The 21,481-nt window shown below is 41.0% G+C and overlaps 2 protein-coding genes across 2 annotated transcripts in view; both read right to left on the reverse strand.

The window, feature by feature from the left end:
• gpc3 (glypican 3) overlaps positions 1-5,328 on the reverse strand; it is a 98,666-nt gene extending 93,338 nt beyond the window's left edge. Inside the window, exon 1 of the mRNA XM_086138831.1 lies at positions 4,861-5,328. Within this exon, the coding sequence (XP_085994957.1) occupies positions 4,861-5,080 (220 nt within the window). The 5' untranslated portion in view covers positions 5,081-5,328. The remainder of the gene's footprint in view (positions 1-4,860) is intronic.
• Positions 5,329-12,093: 6,765 nt separating this feature from the next.
• cab39l1 (calcium binding protein 39, like 1) lies at positions 12,094-18,990 on the reverse strand. The gene is made up of 9 exons (XM_086138842.1): positions 18,559-18,990; positions 18,047-18,186; positions 17,813-17,977; positions 17,473-17,591; positions 16,061-16,229; positions 15,918-15,977; positions 15,777-15,842; positions 15,551-15,694; positions 12,094-14,991 (listed from the first exon to the last, which is right to left on the reverse strand). Exons 2-9 carry the CDS (start codon positions 18,161-18,163, stop codon positions 14,800-14,802), a joined length of 1,032 nt encoding a protein of 343 aa, XP_085994968.1. The 5' UTR covers positions 18,164-18,186; positions 18,559-18,990; the 3' UTR covers positions 12,094-14,799.
• Between the last annotated feature and the right edge of the window lie 2,491 nt (positions 18,991-21,481).

A 21,481-nucleotide genomic window follows, 5' to 3' on the forward strand; every position in this document is an offset into this window, starting at 1 on the left:
GATCCCTAAAAAGGTGAATGCCTATTGGCCCCTTCAAGCTATTGATCTTGAGAAACAGACTTGAGACTATAAATGGCAGACGGCAGATGACCATTTTGTGAGGAGATGCACCAGAGATGCATCAGTGGAACTGATTAATGAGCATCAGAGAACAACACTGCAAAACAATTCACCAAACATCCTGATCTCAACCGACTCCCCTTCCTGGTGGAGGAGCGCAGTCTAATCAGTGAATAAGGGAATAAAACTGTCACACATCTTTTGTGCACGCTGAGAACCTTGAAGCAATACCGACGATGGTCTCCAATTGATAAAAATCAACTCAATTTTAAGCTGCAGGGGAAAATTATTAAACTGTCAGCAACACCATGGTTAGCATAAACAATGCAGAGGAAGTATGCTGGAATGAAACTTTCAAATCAGACAATATAGACACGTTAAGGGGCAGATGATAAATGCGCTTTACTAGTTAAATTCATCATAATGGAAAAAAAAAATCATTTTCTGATCCAAAAACATCTGTGAGTTTGATTGCACCAGCTCGTATTGTGGTAAGATTTGGTCCCCCTACTTTGTCAATGTTGCATGATTTTGTTTTGTCTGAGAGGCTTGACACGTCATTGACCCTGAGGTCAATCAAATTCGGGGATCAAAATCCTCACTTGCATATGAATTCCTTTTCGTACATGCCAATTGACGTGTAAATCCCTCAAACATACAAACTCAGCTCAAGGTGATGCCTTTCAATTCTGTACTTTTAATCAATATAGTGAAAGTGAGGTGGGGGGTCAAACAATTCAACATGCAGAACAGCCGTCAAGGTTTTTCAGGGTACTTGAGGCTAACTCGACCAAAAAAATAATTAAAAATCCCTGACAATCCCACTCGTGTCTTTACAGAAAGGAAAGGAGCTTGAGGATGACCTCTCACATGTCTAACAAATTTAATCCACAGAACAGTGCACCGCTTCAGTTTCTGCGCACCAATTACACAATTACTATGATGCAAGTTTAATGATGACACATTAGGGAAAAGGACTGGTATTAATATACAGAAGGTATTAAAAGTTGTATTCATTGAGAGCATACCTTATAGATCAACTACCGGTGTAATCTTAAACCACATGGGATATTTGCTCACAGCTAGAAACAATAATCAAATAAGAGAGAATGAAGGAATTAGACAACACCGTTTACAACCAACCTCAATATTGATGTGGTGGCAAATGGGATTAATTTAAAAATGTAAGTGTTCCTGATTTTCTTATTTACTTTACTTTAAGCTACTTAATGAAGGAGTGATTTAAAAACCGGAAATGTGATTCTGTCATTCAGACCAATCTGGATTTGAATGAAGAAAAGTTTGCATCATTAAAGAGAGATTTTCACAAAGACAAATGTGTGCTGAATTAGACTTAAAGTACATCATTTGTCATACTTTTTGGCTAGTTTTGGTGCCGTGTCGACGGCAGGGGTGTTTGTTCTTTGCTGCTGACTATAATTAAGAATGAGTTTAAAGCTTACAGTGGTCAACAGAAGCATCCACCACCAAAGCCGGGTTAAATTTGAGTGTTGACCGAAACCTATTGTTTGATCAAACACAGTTCTCAAGTTGGGTTTTATAAGGCAAAGCGAAACACCACCACCGACCACTTGATACAAACATTGGATCACTTTAGTTCACTATTTTCCTGTGAAGGAGAGCTAACATTCAACACATTGTTAATAACCATAAATGGCTGCACGTTAGTATGTTTGTACAACAGTTCGGGAGGGTTTTTATCACATTTGCGAGGTATATGATGAGGCTCAAGGGCGGCTCTCTCATCTTGAGGTCCAATAGTGCACATTTGTCAAGATTCTTTGCCATCTTCATTCATGTAAGACAAAAGTATTTGTTTCAGCACAGACGACAAAAAAAAAAAAAAAAAAAAAAGTGGCACCCCAAACTTTATGGACATTAAGATAAAATGTTTTTTAAAATGAGATAAAATATTTCATTAGACTTGTTTATTCCTCTACAGCTGCCTGCCTGACATTTGATCCGGATAATTATCCCTTAATCATGTTCTTTTGACCTCCCGCGAGGAAACTTTGGAATAATGTCATATTGATTGTTTGTTGTTGTGTGAGAGGACATTTGAAGCCTCCTACAAAGTCATCATTGCACTTTCACTTCTTCACTCATTTCACATCCACACATTTCGGTTGGGTGTCTTAGTGTGTACTGTACACACACATTATACAATGGAAAATGGAAAAAGAAAAAGTAGACATATCACTTAAAATATCTAGTTTTGTTTATCACTGTCCACAAAACCAATCTAAAGAAATCCAACACATTCTGTAGCCATAGTGTTCTCTTTTGATTGACGCTGTCAGAGGTATTACCCGTCCACTATTTTCTCTACCGAGTCTCCTCATTCGGGTCATAAGGGAGCAGAATGTCACTTTTTGTACACCCAAGATTAGTCGCCAGCCAAATTCATGGTACATACAGAAGATCAATCATTGACTCTCATTGAGACCCAATGGCAATTTAGAGTTTTCAGTCGACCCTATTTATGTAACCCATAGAGGAAATGCACTCCACGCATGAAGGCCAGAGCGGAAATTCGAACCCAGGACCTCTCATCGGAGGCACATGTGCTAACCGCTGTTTCACCGTGTTGCCTATCAGAAATATTAACATTTGAACAAAACCACGTTTTCCTCAAATTTGTTTTCCCATTGCTGTAAAGCATCAGTGAGCATCTAGAAAAGCACTCTAGATGAAACAAGAATTATTATTCATTGACATTTGATGTGGTGTCCAAAGGCAATGCATCTAATTGCGCCACCTTTAAATTAGCTGCTTAAGGAAAACAGCAGGGAACACCTTTCACGATAATGTCATCCTATTTTAATATCTTTTATCTTTTACAGTGTTCATCAAAATGGAACATTTGTATTGGATCTTATTAGGTGGTACTGGTGCACCTCATATTAAACCTTTCCTTGAAGCTACATCAAAGGGTGTTGCAGAGGTTTTAGTCGAGCTGACAGACAGAAGCAATTACGGTAGTCCCTTTAGAATATACTGTATAATTCCAAATAGATATCCCAATTGGGCACGTCATCCTGATTAACGTTTTAACAAAATTGTAGCAGGGCAACTTGAACATCCAGGGTATGGACATAGAGAGGGTGACCTCCTACAAGTACCTAGGTGTTCCTCTGAACAACAAACTGGACTGGTCTACAAACACGGACACCCTGATTAGGAAAGGACAGAGCCAACTCTTCCTACTCAGGAAACTGAGGTCTTTTGGGGTTCAGGGGTCGCTCCTTAAGACTTTCTATAACTCGGTGGTGGCCTCGGCCATCCATTATGGCATTGTCTGCTGGTCAGGCAGCATCTCAGCCCGGGACAGAAAGAGACTGGAGTGACTGGTCAGGAAGGCCAGTTCTGTCCTGGGCTGCTCCCTTGACACTCTGGAGGAGGTGGGCAACAGAAGGATGCTAACTAAGCTAAAAGCTATGATGGACAGTCCCTCCCACCCTCTCCAGCCCGCCCTGACAGCACTAGGTAGCTCCTTCAGCCAGAGACTGTTACACCCGCGCTGCAAGGAGAGATACCGACGCTCGTTCCTACCAACTGCTGTCAGGCTGCTGAATAAAAAATAGCAACAATAATATTAATAATAATTAAATGATGTGGAAAACAACTGTAAATAGCACTGCGATTTATCCATTTTGTATTTATATTGCACCTAATTGAACGGTGTTTGTTTGTTTTTTCTTCTTTCTTCTTTCTGCCTACATTCTTGCTGCTGGAGGCTGTAAATTTCCCCAGTGTGGGACAAATAAAGGATATCTTAACTCTAGGTGTCATGTGCGTGTGGAAAAGTAAACCGTGCCGCAACTGTGACAAACTGTCCTTTGGCTGACAGCACGGCGAGGTTTCTTCTTGAACTATCTCTCCTTAGTTGAAGAGAGACAGACTTTAAGATTGGTGAAGGCTAAATATTTCTATGGATCTTTCCCCAGCGGCTGTTCGATATCTGCTGGCCCAGGTGCAGGGTGTTTGATTAAAAGTGCATGCATGGAGAAAACACGGTGCTGGAGCTGCATGTACCCGCAGATGGGAGATGAATATGAAATGTCGAGAGGGCAAGCCAATTTTTTTTTCGTCAATGCATGTCACGCTTCTTCCCCGCTATTAAAGTTGCAGCCTTTTCACATTTGCTACACTCTTTCCTGTTTTGGAAGAATGTTTTCTGGCAAAGAGAAAAAGCAGAATGGAGAGTGTGACAGTTCACCTGGAGGACATTGACACTCAAACACCTGATAATGAACATTTGCCACCTTTCCCAAAACGGAATTGGTTGTTTTAGAGGCTTTGAGTCATTTTGTTTTAACCAAGTATTTTTTAAATTGTTTTTTAAGTTGGTGTGAATTTAAATGTATCCACTATCGAGGAAAGCGAGCTTGCCCGTGATCACAGTAATTTATTGGAGGCCATTAGTCTTGATTTGTGTTCATTCCATCATTACAACTTAATGTCAAATTTGGTCCGAGCAAAATCAAAGAGTAGCCAAGGAAATCAACCATATGCTTAGATTAATACTCACTGATTTCCACCCTTCCTGTTTGAAACGAGCCAAGTTGAATTTTAACATCTTATTTTGCAGGTTAGGAAGATTTGAGCTAAGGAGCCTGGGTTGTGTGCCACTTCTGCTACTTGCAGGCGGTTAAAGGAGCTCATACACGGTACGTAGAGGAAGCGTTGGACTGGAATGCTGGACTGTCGTTTAAATCGACATGTGGTTAACAGTCAGGATCAAATTCGCGGATATACTGTTGAGGGCGAGGTAGTTACCTGAGACGGCGGTTTCGGGGACCCACTTGGATCCCGGGTGCAGAGTGTGAAACACAGCGCGGACCTCCTGGCAATTCGGCACCTGTCCGCCGATCCCGGAGAACAACCGGAGGAAGGCGCACAAGAGAAGGGCACTGCTGACTCTTAAACTAAACATGGTTGGAAAGCAAAACTTAACTGCGATGGCAAAAACGTCATATATCAAAGTCTGTAAAAACATATGAAAGCATTCAAAGTTCGAAGATTCGGTTTTTCAGCGCCGGATTGATGACTGCGAGCTTGTGGGCCAGCATCCTTCGGCGGGTCGAGCTCCAGCGACCACGCGAGCAATTCCGACGCTGGCAAGTTGTGATCTCCTCCACCGAACACTGCTCGAGTCAACTAAAGGCACGTGCGCGCGCGCTCTCGAAGGGGCGTGCACATACACACACCTTGGTGCACATTGAGGTCTTCGTTGGTGCTCGTATCAGCGGCAGCAATGTGAAACGATGTCCGAGTACGATTAATGTGGCGCAGTTGTGTTGATAAACGGTCCCGAGAATAATATTGAATGCAATTCGGGTCACATGATCTTTTGTGCTACAGTATTCACAACAGAGGGAAACATGGTTGGGAATGAATTTTATTCAGCTACACGTTCTCACATCTCTCAAGTTCACTCTTAATTTTAAACGCCAAATGAGACGCTTGTTAGCAAGTTTCAAAATATCTCGCCTCCACTTGGTATCAATTGAGTGTCAATGGCGCCGTCTAGCGGTCAACCTGAATGCCAACCACATTTGTTTAATGCAGACAGAAATTCATAATACTAAAACGACTCAGCAGTTATTCCAGGAGTATATTTTTCATTTTAATTGCGGACCACATCATCGTTTTCCTTTAGCAAGCCGTGTTAAAATAAATAATCACCTCACCATATTACGTGTAAACGAACTCCCTCGAATTTAAGATTTTTAACAAAAAATGGATTTCAAAAATCTGAAGTTGTGGGGGGGAAAGTGACAATGAAATATAAATATCAGTGTTCAACACATGTTGAGTGATGTTTGAATTTCTGACAAAATGAGACAGAGTTTGTAAGAATCATGAGATTTTATTTGCTTCATTGGGCCACAAACAACATGGCAGGCTGAAGATGGCTCCCGGGCCTCAAGTTTTACACAAGTGGTATACACTAAAGGAGGTCGGCGCGACACTTTTAATTTAAGACGACCATTTACACATATAGCTCTGATGGGGCACATAAAAAGGACATGGCCTACCATATACAGACTGCAAGCCTCAAATTTGACATTTTTGGTATCGTCCCTGTACTAGTACACCGTGTCCTAAGAAGTAGAACAACTACATTCATTCCTTAGTAAGGCGAAACTACTAACAGGCATTTTGGTGCTACAAGTAGGGCCCAAGAGGCTACTACAGTAGTTGGGCTTGGTGCAGATCTGTTTACTGAAAATATTTAATACTAGTAGGCCAGAAGTGGCTCTAGCAGTGGAATAAATGTTACTAATAAAATGCAGTCATTCTACCAGTGCACTATATTGTGTTGCTCGCGAGGAAAAAGAGCATACTAGTATGCATGGACCTTAAGATAAACAAACGCTAACAAATAAACTCTCAAACGGCGTGTCGCAGCTCAGGAGATATCCTGTAACCCTTTAGCCACCCATTCAGTCATTGCAGTAGTGTGACTTCATTTCAGAGTCTTTACTTTAGCCTTTAGAAGCCAGAGTACCCCGTGAAAGCCCATTCAAGTAGCGGATGAACCTCTGCACCACACAGAAGAGCTTATATTTAAACCACCAACAGGCCACCATACTGCAATGTACTGCAATCCATCTCTTCAGATAAAAATTGCCACAGCCTTATAAACTCCGAGATGGGCTAATCATCTGGCGGATGACAGATGGATACTGTGCAATTCCTTTCATTTATTAAGGTGTTGGAATTGCGAGATCATCCACCTGAAAACCACAAGATAAAAGCAGCAGTGTTTTAAGTCTCCCATAAAGTTGAGCGCAACAGAGAGAATCGAATAGCTTGGCCTTGCCACTATGAACAATATGTATAACGTTCAGGATTTAGGGACATCTTCGGTGGGTTTTGTGTGACAAACAGAGAGCTTTGCATGGATTTGCACAGCAAAATGCGACAGAAGCTGAAAGCAAACCAACAAAACTCGCCGTCGGCCCATAAGTCCACACAATTACTGATTGACGAGGCATGGTGGAAGGCCAAGTGACTGGCAACACCTGAAGTGCACAAACTGCAGTAGGTTTAAGTGAACACTACCTGCACTGTGAGCACTTTGGAACAGCCAAGTCAATGACGGGACATATGCACAGCATTACAGATGGAAGAGATTTAATGTGTTTCTCAGCTACAATGGGAGCTGTCAAGTCAACTCAAAACCCCTCGAGGTCAAAAAATATTCCTCCTAAATCACTTGGGGACACACACTTCAAAGTTCTTCTCTTGTATTTTTCACATTTTAATAAAACAGCCAATCAAGCATATGATAGCTTATTGCCTATTATTGATGAATGTCTAGCAGAAAATCAGAAAAGTGAATGAATCATTTTCAAGAATTTTGAAGCCAAAATGTCCAGCAATTCTCGATCGACCTTGGAACAGACTTAAATGTTCAAATCGTATGGATTAAATTGCCACCGGTGTCCTGGAATGGCTTGTGGAGGTTCCACTTTATCTGGCTATGTAATATAATGGGATTATATCTGCACCATTGATTGTTGGCATGAAGACAAAGTATGATTTGTTAGCCAGAAAGAACCACATGAGCCCTTTCTTTTCAAGCGTTAAACAGCGGGGTTTATGATTTTGTAGTTATCTGACAAATTTTAATGGTGTTAAAGTGTAGTCCCTTCCTCCCACAGATTGCTTGCAGAGAACTCCTCGGAGAGTCAGCATAAAAAAAAGCTCTCCAGCCAGAAGGAGCAACTAGGGTAGTAGATTATCAAGTATTTCACGATACTACACTAGATGCACCTTAGCTGGAGGGCCTTGGGGTCAAGCGGCTCATCGTAGTTGGCGAGAAGAGATTGGTGTGCTCCATTGCAAGCAAGACAATGTCCAATCAATCTGAAAAGGAAATAAAAAGAGTTGATTGCGTCACGTAAAGAAGAGACACACTCGAAATTCATCTTTGGATCACTGTGAAAGAACAAATGCCGTCAAGCCAGATGATTCGTTCTGCAACTGCAAATGCAATTTGTTTGTGGACAAGGATAGCAACCTTTTTTTAAGGGTCGTTCTGTTGGGAGGAGCCATGTAGCACAACGGATGAGCCGATTGCTGTCCACTGAGGCGTCTGATACTCAGGAACTAATATCTTCGAGCGGGTGAAATTTTGTTTTATTTACAGTTTATTGGAGATGTTTACAGTCATTTGTGTTGAGAGCGTTTTTTTAAAACACTCGAGTCTTTTGGTGCATTTGATTGATTTCTACTGCTGTTGGTTCGCGTGTGTAGATAGGTGTTGATCTCTTGTGAAGAATGAATAGTTTAACCTCTGCTGAACTGTGTGTCTTGTTGTCCTTTGCTAATCATACAAATATCGCTGGAGTATATTAGCATATTCATTACTTGCTGTCTTGTTTAGATTTGACAGATTTATTTCAAGACCTCCTCAATGTTGTTCTTTGAAGTACATTATTAACACGAGTGCTTGTGTGAATTTGCTGCAGTGCTCTCTAACTCTTTCTCTTTAATTCATCAAGAAATGCACAGAAAAATCCAATTTACCTGGAAGAAAATGCCTACGATCCGGTCATCAGCATGCATTCTCTAGATCAAATCTCATAGTAATTCATACCAATCTTCAGAACTAGAATTGGGGTGATTGTATGACTTCAAGTGCCTGATTCCCCTTGCACAAGAATCTAAAAAAAATATTCCATTGACCATACAGGTACATAATTAATCAAAATCATAAACAATTGTTTTTGTTGACTGCCCGATGCCTGATCCCACAAATCAGTGCAGCACACTTGATTTCATTGACTGAATGCATACTTTGAATGCAGGATTAACTAATATATTCAGTCGTTATTTTTTCCACATTTTGTTCGGTTATAGCCTCACCCCAAAATGAACTCCCCTCCGCCCCAAAAAAAATCTACACAACATTCCATAATGACAATGTGGGGAGTGTGAGGGGGTTCTTTTTTGTTTTTGCAAATTTAACATTAAATAGTAAGAAATCGAATGTATTAAGTCAGACAGGTCATATTCCGGTCCTCGCAGGCCGCTGTACTGCACATTTCGCCATCCCTTCATGCTGAAACACACCTGATTCAAAGGACCAGATCATCGGCAAGCTCTGAAGAAACATAAGAACAATCCTCATCATTTGAATCAGGTGTGTTGCAGCAGGGACAGATTGAAAACGGGCAGGAGATTGGCCCTGACGAACCGAGTTTGGCCCTGATGAACCGAGTTTGGACACCCGTGTATTAAGTATTCACAGCCTTTGCTCAATATTTTGTTGACGCACCTTTGGTAGCAATTAATCTCATCAGATCAGCTAATTTTCTTCCTCTGTGTGAGAGTCTTTCAGGTGCCTTTTGGCAAACTCTCGGCAGGCTGCCCATGTGCCTTTTATGAAGGACTAGCTTCTGTCTGGCCACTCCAGCATACAGGCCTGATTGGTGGAGTGCTGAAAGAGATGGTTGTCTTTCTGGAACGTTCTCCTCTCTCCACAAATGGAGCTCTGAGTAACTATTGGGTTCTTGGTCACCTTCCTGACCAAGGCCCTTCTGCCCCGATTGCTCAGTTTAGACTGGCGAACAGCTCTAGGGAGAGTCCTACTGGTTCAAATCTTCTTCCATTTACTGATGCTTGATGCCACTGTGTTCATTGGAACCTTCAAAGCAGCAGAATTTTTTTCTGTTCCCTTCCGTAGATTTATGTCTTGAAACAATCCTGTCTCTGAGGTGGACAGACAATTCTTTTGACTTCATGTTTGGTTTGTACTCCGACATGCACAGTCACCCGTGGCAACTGAATTTGCCACAGGTGGACACCAGTTAATTGTCGGAACCTCTCAAGGATTATCAGTGGAAACATGATGTGCCTGGGCTCAATTTTGAGCTTCGTGGCAATGGTTATGAATACCCATGTATATGTGATTACTTTTTTTTTTTAAATACGTTTGCAAAGAAAGAAAAATCAATGACAATTATCATGGGGTGTTGTGTGTAGAATTTTGAGGGGGGTGAATGTATTCAATCTTGGAATGAATGAAGTTTACGTTTTATTACCAAATTCTCAAGAGTTGCAAAAGGCTTGTCTAAAACGGAAACAAGTTAGAAAGTAGTTGAGACACAGGAAAATAAGTTCGAACTCTAAGGTCATGTGTCCTGCTTTTTACAAAGTGGCGCCAAGGGCACCTCGTGATAAGCACGTCGATGCTTAAAAAAAAGTCCCAGGGACACTAACATCAGAGTTTATTCGATAATACCTCGGCACTAATAGGATAACGTATTGATTTTTATCCCACAACCAGCATTTTTAAACTTAATGTACCGCGACTTCAAAACATGCTTCACGTAAAGTTGTAGTGATATAAATACACTGTTTGTAAAACACCAATGCATCGCATTACTTTAACGACCAACGGTCTCGTCAATGAATGGGACACGCGTGAGATAGAGCAGCCTACCTTGAGTTGGTTGCACGAGGGTGGAAAAGAAGGAAAGTCAAGCCTGGTTCATCGTGCAGAGCCGCGAGCTCCACTCCACTCCACTCAGCCTTGGCCACAGATGTTGCAACCTGCGCGACCCTTTTTTGGCACAAACAAAACGTTTTGTCATGCATGAAATCGCGAGAGCACCTTTATAGTAGTTTTTCCTGTTTGTGGGGGTGGGGTGGACGCGCCGGCGACGAAATCTTCGAGGGTGTAAATCGCCACCAAAAGACCTCTTGTAAACAAGCCAAACAAACGGGAAAAAATACGACGGCAATAAAGAGCGTCGGGGCGTATTCTTTTTATTCCGGCAACGTGGTTGCATTGATCTGTTTGCCGGTAAAAGCAGCAGCCCAAGAGAGACTTGTGACCTCTCACCCTTGTAAACCCTGCCCCCACATACCCTTCTGCTCCGTCTGCAGGAGCCCGCCTCATTTACGCGTAGATATCATCACTACTATTTCTTGTCCGCCCACAAGCCGTTAGAAGCTCGGTGCAACCCCCCTCCCTTCCCCCTTCGCCCATCTCATTATTGTGGGAACCAGCGTTGCCTAACTTGCCTCTTTCCCGGGTCGAACTTTGACCTACATTCCCACTCTGCATGTTCCCTGCTGGCGCGGTGTGGACACGACGTAGATCGTGGTCACGCCGGAGCCCCATATTTGCATTATTCAATGACTGTGGCATTTGGAACAATTACTCAAATGAAATCCACGTGTTGAATTGACCTGCAGATAGACTAACTTGTTGCACAAACTTCAGTGCGGTTCAAAAACCAGGGACCATTTTGCCGGTGGAATCACTCAAGTACACGCGGTAAACATTTCGGGTATAGTAAGTATTCAAAAAACAAAGTGCTCAGAGATAAGAGAGAGCAGTCTTTGTGTTGGTTCCCTCCTAGCAAGATGGAGTGTGTGTCAGAAGTTTTTTGAACAGGCCTGCCCCAAGCCTGGGAGGGGGAGGAGGTGATTGCTTCCAACTCAAGTAAATATGCTGGCAAACAAGGGAGACAATTAAGGCAAACGCTCAGTAACTTTACATAATGAAGTCATGAGAGTGTAAACATTGATACACAATTACTCTTGAACCTATTATCCCATAAATGTTGATTTGGGCGTTACGAGAGAGGCAAATTGATTCGGTTACAAAGGGGAAAAATAATTACTAAATCACTGGCAAACCTAGTCAATTTTCCAAAATTCAAAGTTGTAAAGATTCCAACATATTTCACAACCTATACAAGATGAATTGACTTGACTATGACTGTCATGTTTGAACAAAATGTGAGAGGTCAGTGATGTCCCGACAACTACGGGTACACCAACGGAGACGTTTTTGTAACCGTCCACCCACAGAGTCCCAATGTTCGCGACAGCTCCGTAGGTTTGTGTCACGTGATCCTGAAGAACTCTTAAGTCAGGTCGACATGCAGCATGTTAAATATGAATTCACCGGAACAGCGTTTATTTGCAAACGTGAACCTCAAGACTTCTGCAATTTTGTGAATATGAAACAATCTGGAGATCATATGCGGTTCGATTGCAACAAAGTTTATTAATGAATGCGTTCACACTTCTTTATAAATGTACAGAGAATTCCACCCAAATTAAGTCTGTTCATGATTAAATAGGGGAGACGGCATCAAATATAACCGGAATCAGGAAATATACAGTCACGTCCATAATTAGAAGACTATACAGCATATTATTGTCTTGCTCTATAGTATAACAATCAAGGACTTCATGTCATGATCTTGCCAGTGATTTACTGTCTGTAGTCGCAGTTGGAGGTAGGATTCAAGAAACATGAAATGTTTTTTAGCACAATATAAACAAGGTGCCAAATAATACGAGGAGTTCCCTCTCGGTAAGTGACTGTATAACAGGGAGATGCCTGTACTATACACACTTAGTAACTATTGTGTATATTGGATGATTTAAAATGGATATTCAAACAGAATATATCCCATGTGGGTGTTCTTGGCCTTATAGTTACCTATGATAATCGATGCACATTATAAAAATTAGGAGAACGGAATTGTATTTGTCTCCGTATTAGAAAGGCTTTGGTTTAAAAATGTAGAATTACTGAAATGAACGTGACCGCGACAATCCATTTAACATCTTTAAATAAGCTATCACTCACTCTAAAGGTCCCACATGGTAATTCATTATGAAGTAGCGTCCATGTGGCACCACCCAATAAAATAGTTTTTAAATGTTTGCCACAAAGAAAAACCCTGTTCAAGTTTGACCACGTAGATAGATCACATAATGCACACATACAAACCACAGCAATTGAAATGTTAGGGAATGCAAAGGAGAAAAAAAAAGGAATTTTTAAACGTTTGAGGTATTTTCCATAGTTAGGATTGTGCACCTAGAAAGTGCATCCTGAAATTTAACATTTTCGTCCCAATGGCTGAAGTCAAGCAGATACACCAAATTAAATGACTGTGAGGAAATTTATATATTCTCCACTCGTTATCATATCATATAGTCCCTCTTGATTAAATGCTTCAAAAAAATGCATCACGGTGGAACAAATGCAATATTACAATCATATTTTTAAAAAAAAGTATCACAAAGACATTTGACCCTGTGCATTGCGTGTGTGTGTAAAATTAAACATATTTGCCAAAGAATCCTAGTTAGATAGTTCAAACAAAGCATGATTTTATATTAAATTTCCTATCGTCTCCATTTTTCTGAATCAAGTTCAATTCATGAAACAAAGCAAGCCCTTTTGAAAACAAAATCTTCATGCTAACTGATTAGAAAACAGACTTTGGCATATGACTTCTGTATGTTTGTATAAATACTTGTGGTGCATCCTTTGCAGCAGCAGCGGATTAATGCCATCTTAACTTTCCACAATTTGCCTGCTATCAGTGAGAGGTCTTTTCGTTTATCGTTGTTTGTAAGAGGACATATGAGGAGTGGTAAGGCCCCCCGGGGGGTGGGGGGGGGCGGGGTTACAAGGGAAAATTTAAGATTGATGTGATATTACAGAAATAACATATTATCAAAAACAGTTCAGGACGGGAGATGTAATTTCCTCGTGTTTGTGTCCAAATTCCCTCAAACTTAAAACGCCTGAGTCTGAGACCAGAAGATGGAGGTCTGTCATATTTGACCAAGTAATATTATTGAATATTGGTGAGAACATTTCTGGTTGAACAAATCCAAAAAAAATTTTTTTTAATTACAATAAAATGCACATCGTGGCAATAGCATTCACGTGGTACAACATTGCAGGTGATTAAAACTTGTCAAGTGTAATGTGATGTTCTATTTTGAAATGATGACCTAATTCAAATGTTTTGACCTTACTGTGTAAATATTTCCAACTGTAATCTCAGAATGGCTTTATTAGTGCGTGGTCATTTGAGTGTGGCCCTCATACTATATACATGACAATGTGAGGATGGAACAGGGTCTTCCCAGTGAGATCAATTGGTCATTGTGTGGATGGCGCAGGGATGGGTGTTACCCCGCAGCGCTATCTGATGCCTCGTTTCCATTTCAGGCATGCCAGCTCCGCCGAGCGCTGGCTAAAACCACCTTCACAAATCAATTCATTCCTCTGCTGTTTTGATTTTCTCTTGCTGTGCTGGCCAACAAACGCATTGGTACTCTCGTCACTGACCTCCACGAGCGCAAAATGCAGACAAAGGCCTAAAAACGGCATATTAGGCACGCAGAACGACAATGTGCAAACTAGGTTATTAATATGAGCCACATGCCGAAGCTGTCTTTTGACATTGTTTAAATACTCGAATGAACGCGAAAATGAACAATAAGGCAATGAATCAGATGTGTCACGAGAGCGGTTGGATGAGATCATATTGGAACATGAACAGTTTTTCAGTCCACACGCACGTGAGTTTCTGTCATTGTCTTACTGCTGGAGCTCATGCTGCCAATGGAGTGATGTTGTCATTCTAAGGTCTGTGCTGGCAAAAAGGAAAATCGGGAAGCGTAACAGTTTAAGGTCTGACAATACAAGAATGGACAATTCAACACGTAAGAAGCGCTACGTTTACATAAGAGTTCTTGGCCCACTCAGGTTGCTGTATGGAAATCCCATCCAAACTAAAAAGCAGACAGAAGTCATCTTTACTTTGTTCCTATATTTTGTAATGAACTTAGCCGCTAAGCCTTACAGAAGCATGTCTTTCGACGCTGGCTGGCACTACTGCATCTACCACTTTTGGAACACTCCATTCTGCAGCCTCAGGCTTCCTCAGGGCCTGTGGACTTCTTAAGGTCCCGGATCTGCTTGACCAGATAGTTTTTCTCATCGCAAAATTGCTCATCCTCTGACCGGTCAGTCTGGAAGTGGCTCAGGAACTCCACCAGTTTGGTCTGGTTCTTCAGCAGGATGTCCAGCACTGGCTGAGTCTTATTGGGATTTGCAACAAACACCTGAGAGATACAATGAGGAATATTTCATATCATTAAAGGGGAAGTCAATGTTCTTCACTATGCGCCTCCACACGGCATTCAGATTAATATTGCATTTGTGAGAAATGAGGGCTCAGGTAATGACCAATCATGATTAGTCGTTACCTGAGCAACTGTGATGTCATTTTCAGTCGACAGCAAGTGGCAAAATGGTCGACCCTGAGATGAACAAAAACGGGTGGATTTTCCTGCTTAACTCATATTCCACAAACACAAAATTAATCAGAATGCCGTGTTCCGACTCGTGGGGTTACAAAGAACTTATTAGTGTCAAAATTTGGGGGTTGACTTCCCCGTTAAGCAGACAATTGATACGTCAATACCAATGTCTATTTAAGCATGTTTACTCCCATGCTATTCATCTTAACGATCAGAAAATACTTGCTTTATTTCAGCAATTAACAAATACACATCACTGCATTAGAGATAGCATCACAGGAAAATACCAACCAGAGAATTTCTTACAAGTTCAAAAAAAACGCAAAACTGACATCGGAACAATTAGAAACGGATTACTCGCCTTGAAAACATGAAACGCTTCAAACTGGATGTTGCGACTGTTATCTCGTAACATGTTCATCATCATCTTCAGGTTCTCTGCTCGGCTGATGTACTTTGTCATCACTGTGAAGTTGTGTCTATCCAGCAAAAGCTCCCCCAGAAGCTGAAAATATGTTTCCAATCTTAATTGTAGACAGTGAATACTAGCACGACTTTGATTCATGTTAAACCTGTGAAGGCGGTACCTTTAAAGACTGTCGCTTGGTGACATAATTGTCAGAATGCAGGAGCTTCTCATATTCTGTAAATACCTTGCAGACATTTTTCAAAAGGAATATTAGATCAAGTCACAACATTGTTTCTAGTGAGGGCATTTGAGCATTTACCCGGTCATAATTGGTCTCCAAGAAATCAGCACACATAAGCTTATGCCTTGTGAGGAGGTCCTGCCAGAAAAAGGTTGTTAGAAGATGCGCATTACCCAAACAGACAGGATTACTAAAAAAAATGAAAATAAATCTCAGCGTACCTTGAATGATGCAAAGGCATCTGACGCTATGTCGAAGGTGGAGAGCTCCACATATCGGAAGAAACAATAGAACTCTTCAGAGAAGAGTATAGTCCGAGCTAACGGCTCATGGCGAAGACACTCTCTCAGCATCATTCCACAGTTCAGAGCCACTTCTGCACTCTCATATCTGTACACCATACAAGTCAGGTATGCAAATTTACGTAATTGACATGCAATAGCCATATTTATTCTTCGAATGAAAGTAATAATGTGCAATGAATAGTGTAACAACTGAGGTTGAATGCCCCTGGAGTTGTACAATTCCGCTCTAAATTCCCATAAAACCACAGCAAGTCTAACCACTGATTGGATGCCAGCATACATCTCCAACTTCAACAACTCTTATAAGCCTTGAGCACAGTGAGCATATTTAGGATTCGATTCGTACCCAGTGAGGAAAAGAGTGATGACCATAGAAAATAAAATGGCTCCCATTGCAATACAGCAGTAGTGCAGTCCCAAATATCATTGTGCTGTGAAAAACACGAATGCCCATTTTTGGGGGATTTTTTTCTCCCATTTTTTACGTTAATGGGGTGCCCGCATTTCGGACAACCATTAATTTTAAAAAAATGTGAAAAATGAAAAAAAGGGCATGCGTTTTTCAGAGGACAGCGATATGCTTCATTTGTCCCTGTACTGGGTGGGCAATACAATATGATTCAAGCAATAGTTGAACAAAAATACCAAAACAAGAATGGAAAGTGCAGTTCCAAAGTAGTGTCAAGTCTTAATCTGAAGTGTCAACTCCAAACACATGCAGTAATCATCCTTTGGTTTTCTATGATTTAACCTAGATGAGCAGTTCAGAAGGGGCGATGGATGGAAACATCATTCAATTTCATGATAGCATGTGTTAAAAAACGCAACACATAAAGCCAGCTGTCTTCTTCTGATTTCCCCTTTAGCAAAGGTTAAAAAAAAAAATCACAATCACCTTATTCAAGACAAAATTTCAAAGAAAAGGTTGTGCTTGAGATTTAGTGTATTTCTCCAGTGATGATCTAGGTCATACAAATTGATCTAGGTCATACAAACGAGCCCATCAGTTAGAGACAGCAGCCTCAGCTGATTCTAACTCAATATAAATTGTACATCCACAATACGCAAGCTGACCCCATTTCAGACCACTGTATAACTAGCTTTTGACAACCATTTTTTTCAATTATACGTCTGTCACACAGGTAAATGCAACAAGTTCAAGCTCGCTCTCTGGGAGTTGTTGGAACATATTCTGGTGGGTAGCTTTAAAATTTGTAAGGCATGTCAAGGGAACGTCATTTTGTCAGGGAAGATTTCATGGTGTCAATAAGAGGCTAAATTACTCTAATAGTCATGATTCTGATGTGATTCAAACAAGAGGGACTTACCCTTTTAACAGCATGAAGAGGATCTGTTGGTGTGTAGAGATGTATTCTACCGTCGGAGTGCGTGTTCCAATCTGCCGTCTGACAATATTACTGAACAAATGAACCACATCCTTCTTACCCTGTTTAAGAAAAAAATAGATATATATTAATGGTTGGGCCTGAAAATGGTTTAATCTTTGGTTTCATTCAATACAGCATTGTATCTTATAAATAATAATTGTAAAAAAATAAAGATGACTACTTCACGGATTTCACTTATCACTGGTTCTTTTTGGAACCTAACCACCGCGATAAATGAGGGATTACTGTAAAGTAAAGCAATGGGAAGCATGTATCTTACCTCAAAGTCAATCCTTTGCAAATTTGCAATGAGTGAAATGAGAAGGTTGGTGTTGTACAGCTCCTGTGCAAGCTGAGCCACTGCCTCGGTCTGAGGCTCCTTGTCACCTGTCCCACAAAGGACCTCCTTCAGAGAAGCGAGATTTTTTGAAGCTTCCTCTGCCACCTGAGAAGTGCACAGTTAAAATTAAGAGACATTCATTTCCAAGTATAAACAACCCCACCCAACAGTCACCTTTTCACACTTTTTACTTTCCCCAGCATCCAGCTTTTCCATATATGCCACATTTTCTTTCAAACTCCTCACTATTTCTGCTGGACTCTTCTGAGACTTTCCGAAAGGAAAAGGCATGACTGAATGAGATGACCCAGTACCTGTCAGAAAAAAAGAATACAACCGTGACTTGCATTAGGTAATAGTTGCGAAACGCACACCTTAAGAAACAAGGCCACGGCGAGAGTTGGTTAGCTTATTCTAGTGGCAAATCGACACTGTAACAAACTACTGAAGACCAGATCAACACACCTAGCAAGCGACGACATCAACTTCCTCTAGTAACTTTTCATTAAAGTTAAACACTTTTCGCGTGACGATTCAATTGTCAGAGCCACAGCAATGTTCATCGCCAAAGTTTAGCTAGCTTGTGACCGAGTGACAAGAGACTAGCAATCGCTTATACTACACGGACAGTGAAAACGACGATCACACCAAACACGGATTAACGATTCTCAAGTGTCAAAACTCACCGACCAAATGCGAGGAGTAGTTTTAAAGTTGGAGGAAGCACGGTGGCTAAAGCTTAGCTAGTAGGCTAGCGAGTTGCTTCTACTTTCCTGTTGTCACTGTTAGGTTGTGTTTAAATGTAACCTTATCTCAGATCAGTCGCTTTCTTTGCCCGACTCGTAACAAAATACGACTACAAAATTCTCTGACGAACGACCATCGTAGCGGTGCTTATGAATGTAAACCTCGCTACTCTTGACCGGCTGTCACCTAACTAGCTAACTGACTAGTTTCAAGCAGATGGCTGGCCAGACTGACAACTTCATTTCCCTGAATGACTGCAGTGCAGTTGCAAGCATCGTCGTCCTCTCACGATCTCCCCTCTCCTATTCCCGGGGACGCTAGGTGGGCTTGTTTTACCCCTACGATGACTGACATCGATTTTAGCCAATCATGTTAGGAATACGGCACATTTTTTTTCGGCCACCGTCCCCTCTTGACGAAAATTTGTTTCGGGGATTATTTATACAGTACAGTATTATGTTTGGGCGGATCCGTTTATCGTGACAATGTTTCAAGAATGTGTTATATAACTGTGATCAAGTACATCTAAATCCGTGTTTCTGGTTAATGAGTAACAACTGTAGTGTTATGTGTGCTATTTTGGAATCGATCTGACACAGGGCCATCCAATACCGGTAATTTCCAATAATTAAGGACGCTAAATCTTTCGAATTACTAAATGTCAATTAATCTTTACAATCTTTAAATGTTTCTGTGATGTTTTGTATTATTATTATTAACTGGTTCAAAGCCAGGGTATAATTATTAGGACATTTTATTGGTGAATAGAAAATACATTTCCCCCGTACATTGTCATGTGTGGCTATTTTTATTATTGAACAAAGTGCACAAAAGTATCACCGTGACCAGAAAACGTTTTCAGGTACTGTGCAAAAACTGCTAGACAAAAATTTACTTTTAAAAATCCCACTTTATTGCACTTCTTTCATGGATTTGAATTGTAAAAAAGTCATCAAATTATTCATCACAAATATGATAAAACATTTTAAAAAGAACATTTTTTCAAGTGTAATGTAAATTCAGGGAGTCCAAATACAAAGACAAAACATTTATTCCCTTCAATGCACTTCTTTTATCATTCTGAAAAACAACATTGGCAAAAATATAATAAAGTGTGAGGAATTAAACATTCCCCAAAGCCTGTAGGTAAACCAGAACATGGTTTTGGATACAGGTTTTTGTGAGCGATTCCGTTGAGCTGCTTCATATCTGTGGATCCATGCATTGTGTGTGCTGGTGGGTGGACGGACTGATTTTTTCGCCTTGCTCAGTCACATGCGACGGCACAACATGGAAACATAAGGGAGGGCGGTGGGGATAGGGGCGGAGTGTGCTTGCTTGGCGCTGAAACAAACAGCGAGTCCAGTGATCTGGTTGTCACCTTTTTGATGAATTTTGATGATTTATTATTATGCGGGTCAAATAATGTATTTTCCTTCCCCGTGAAAAGACTTGTTATATTTTACTAAAAAGAAAAGGCTTTTTATGAAAGCATTTGATACAGTAATAACATAATTTGAATTAAAAAGAATTCCCACTTTTTAGTCACGTCGCATTTATTTAATGGTGTTCCTTCTGGTGTGCCGCCTTGGCCACACGGGGGGAGTACTGACCCGCTGCAGCTACGTCACGTGATCACGTGAGTGTGCCATGACGAACAGCAAAGTTTAATGACTGCCAAATCGAAGTGGACCGAAAACGGAGCGATTTTGCGATTTACCGGCTGTATAAGTTCATTTTGCCTATCTATCCATGGCATCCACCACTTTAACGACTGTGTTCACCCTTTTAATCAAATCGCCGACTTTGCCGGATTCACAGCACAAGACATTTATCATTATGTTTTCAATCCTCTTACAATGGAGCTGATTTAAAAGCTTTTTAAACTCTGGACGCATACCATTTTTTGTCCCTGGCTGGGTCCCTGGTAGGAGATGTTACGCTCACACCGGGGGGACAAGACGCATTGTAATGGCGAAGGTAAAACTTGCTTATGATGCTAACTGACGGATTTTTTTATACATTCCGTCCTATGTTTGCGCAAAGCAAACGTCAAGTTTGTTTTACGCCATTGTCTATTAGTACATCCGGCCGCACAGCAAGATATGACAATTTCAGAAGATACATTAATCGCTTATGTAAATGGCTACAGGACTATATGCTTTACAAGAGTTTCAACGGTTTCAGCAGGCACAAATCGTTATTTTGCCGTCCGTCAAGGCGCAGGAGGCGTTTCTACGAAGACTGGCGTCGAACGCAATCTCAATGTCCGAACCCGTGTGCCCCCAATCGCGTGTTCCAGTCGAAGGTGCGAGTATGTCGCATGTCCCAATTCTCAGAAGTGCTCTCTGGCCCCACCTCTTTTGCGCCATTTCCCCACACTTCAGCTATGCTCCCATCTGAAACTCAAATGACCCAGAATTCTTTCGAGGAAGAGTTTTTTATTTTACTTCAGTTTTAATAAAATGTTATGCCGCAAAAGTGACAAAACAATAACCGGCTTCCCCTCCATGAGCCGTCACCTTACTGTGGTTGGAGGGGTTTGCATGTCCCAATGAGTTTTGGTGCTAAATTGTCTGAGACTTGATGCCTCGAGGTTTTTTTTCTTCTTGGTCTTCAGGTTTTATTATTACCATTTATGTTTCTTGTCACATGAAACTGCATTTTGCTGTGTGTAGATGATATAATACTGGTTGCAGAAAACAAATCTGACGTTTAAAAAATGTTGACAGTTGTTTATTCATGGTGGAATAGAATGAGAATGAAGATAAACTATGAAAACCCCCCACAAGTGATACATTTCAGTAAACAAGGGCCTAAGTTGACAAACTTTGAATTTCATTTTGTTGATAACATTTGGTC

The sequence above is a fragment of the Hippocampus guttulatus genome, chromosome 2, assembly GCF_054856545.1.
Source record: "Hippocampus guttulatus isolate MCC_2025c chromosome 2, RoL_Hgut_1.0, whole genome shotgun sequence".
Classification (NCBI taxonomy): Eukaryota; Metazoa; Chordata; class Actinopteri; order Syngnathiformes; family Syngnathidae; genus Hippocampus; species Hippocampus guttulatus.

Excerpts from the sequence above, each read along its gene's own strand:
- cab39l1 (XM_086138842.1), bottom strand. The coding sequence starts at position 18,163 with ATGCCTTTTCCTTTCGGAAAGTCTCAGAAGAGTCCAGCAGAAATAGTG. Across the intron at positions 16,230-17,472 it reads CTCTTCATGCTGTTAAAAGG|ATATGAGAGTGCAGAAGTGG; the intron begins GTAAGTCCCTCT and ends TATGGTGTACAG. Across the intron at positions 15,843-15,917 it reads TGGAGACCAATTATGACCGG|GTATTTACAGAATATGAGAA; the intron begins GTAAATGCTCAA and ends AATGTCTGCAAG.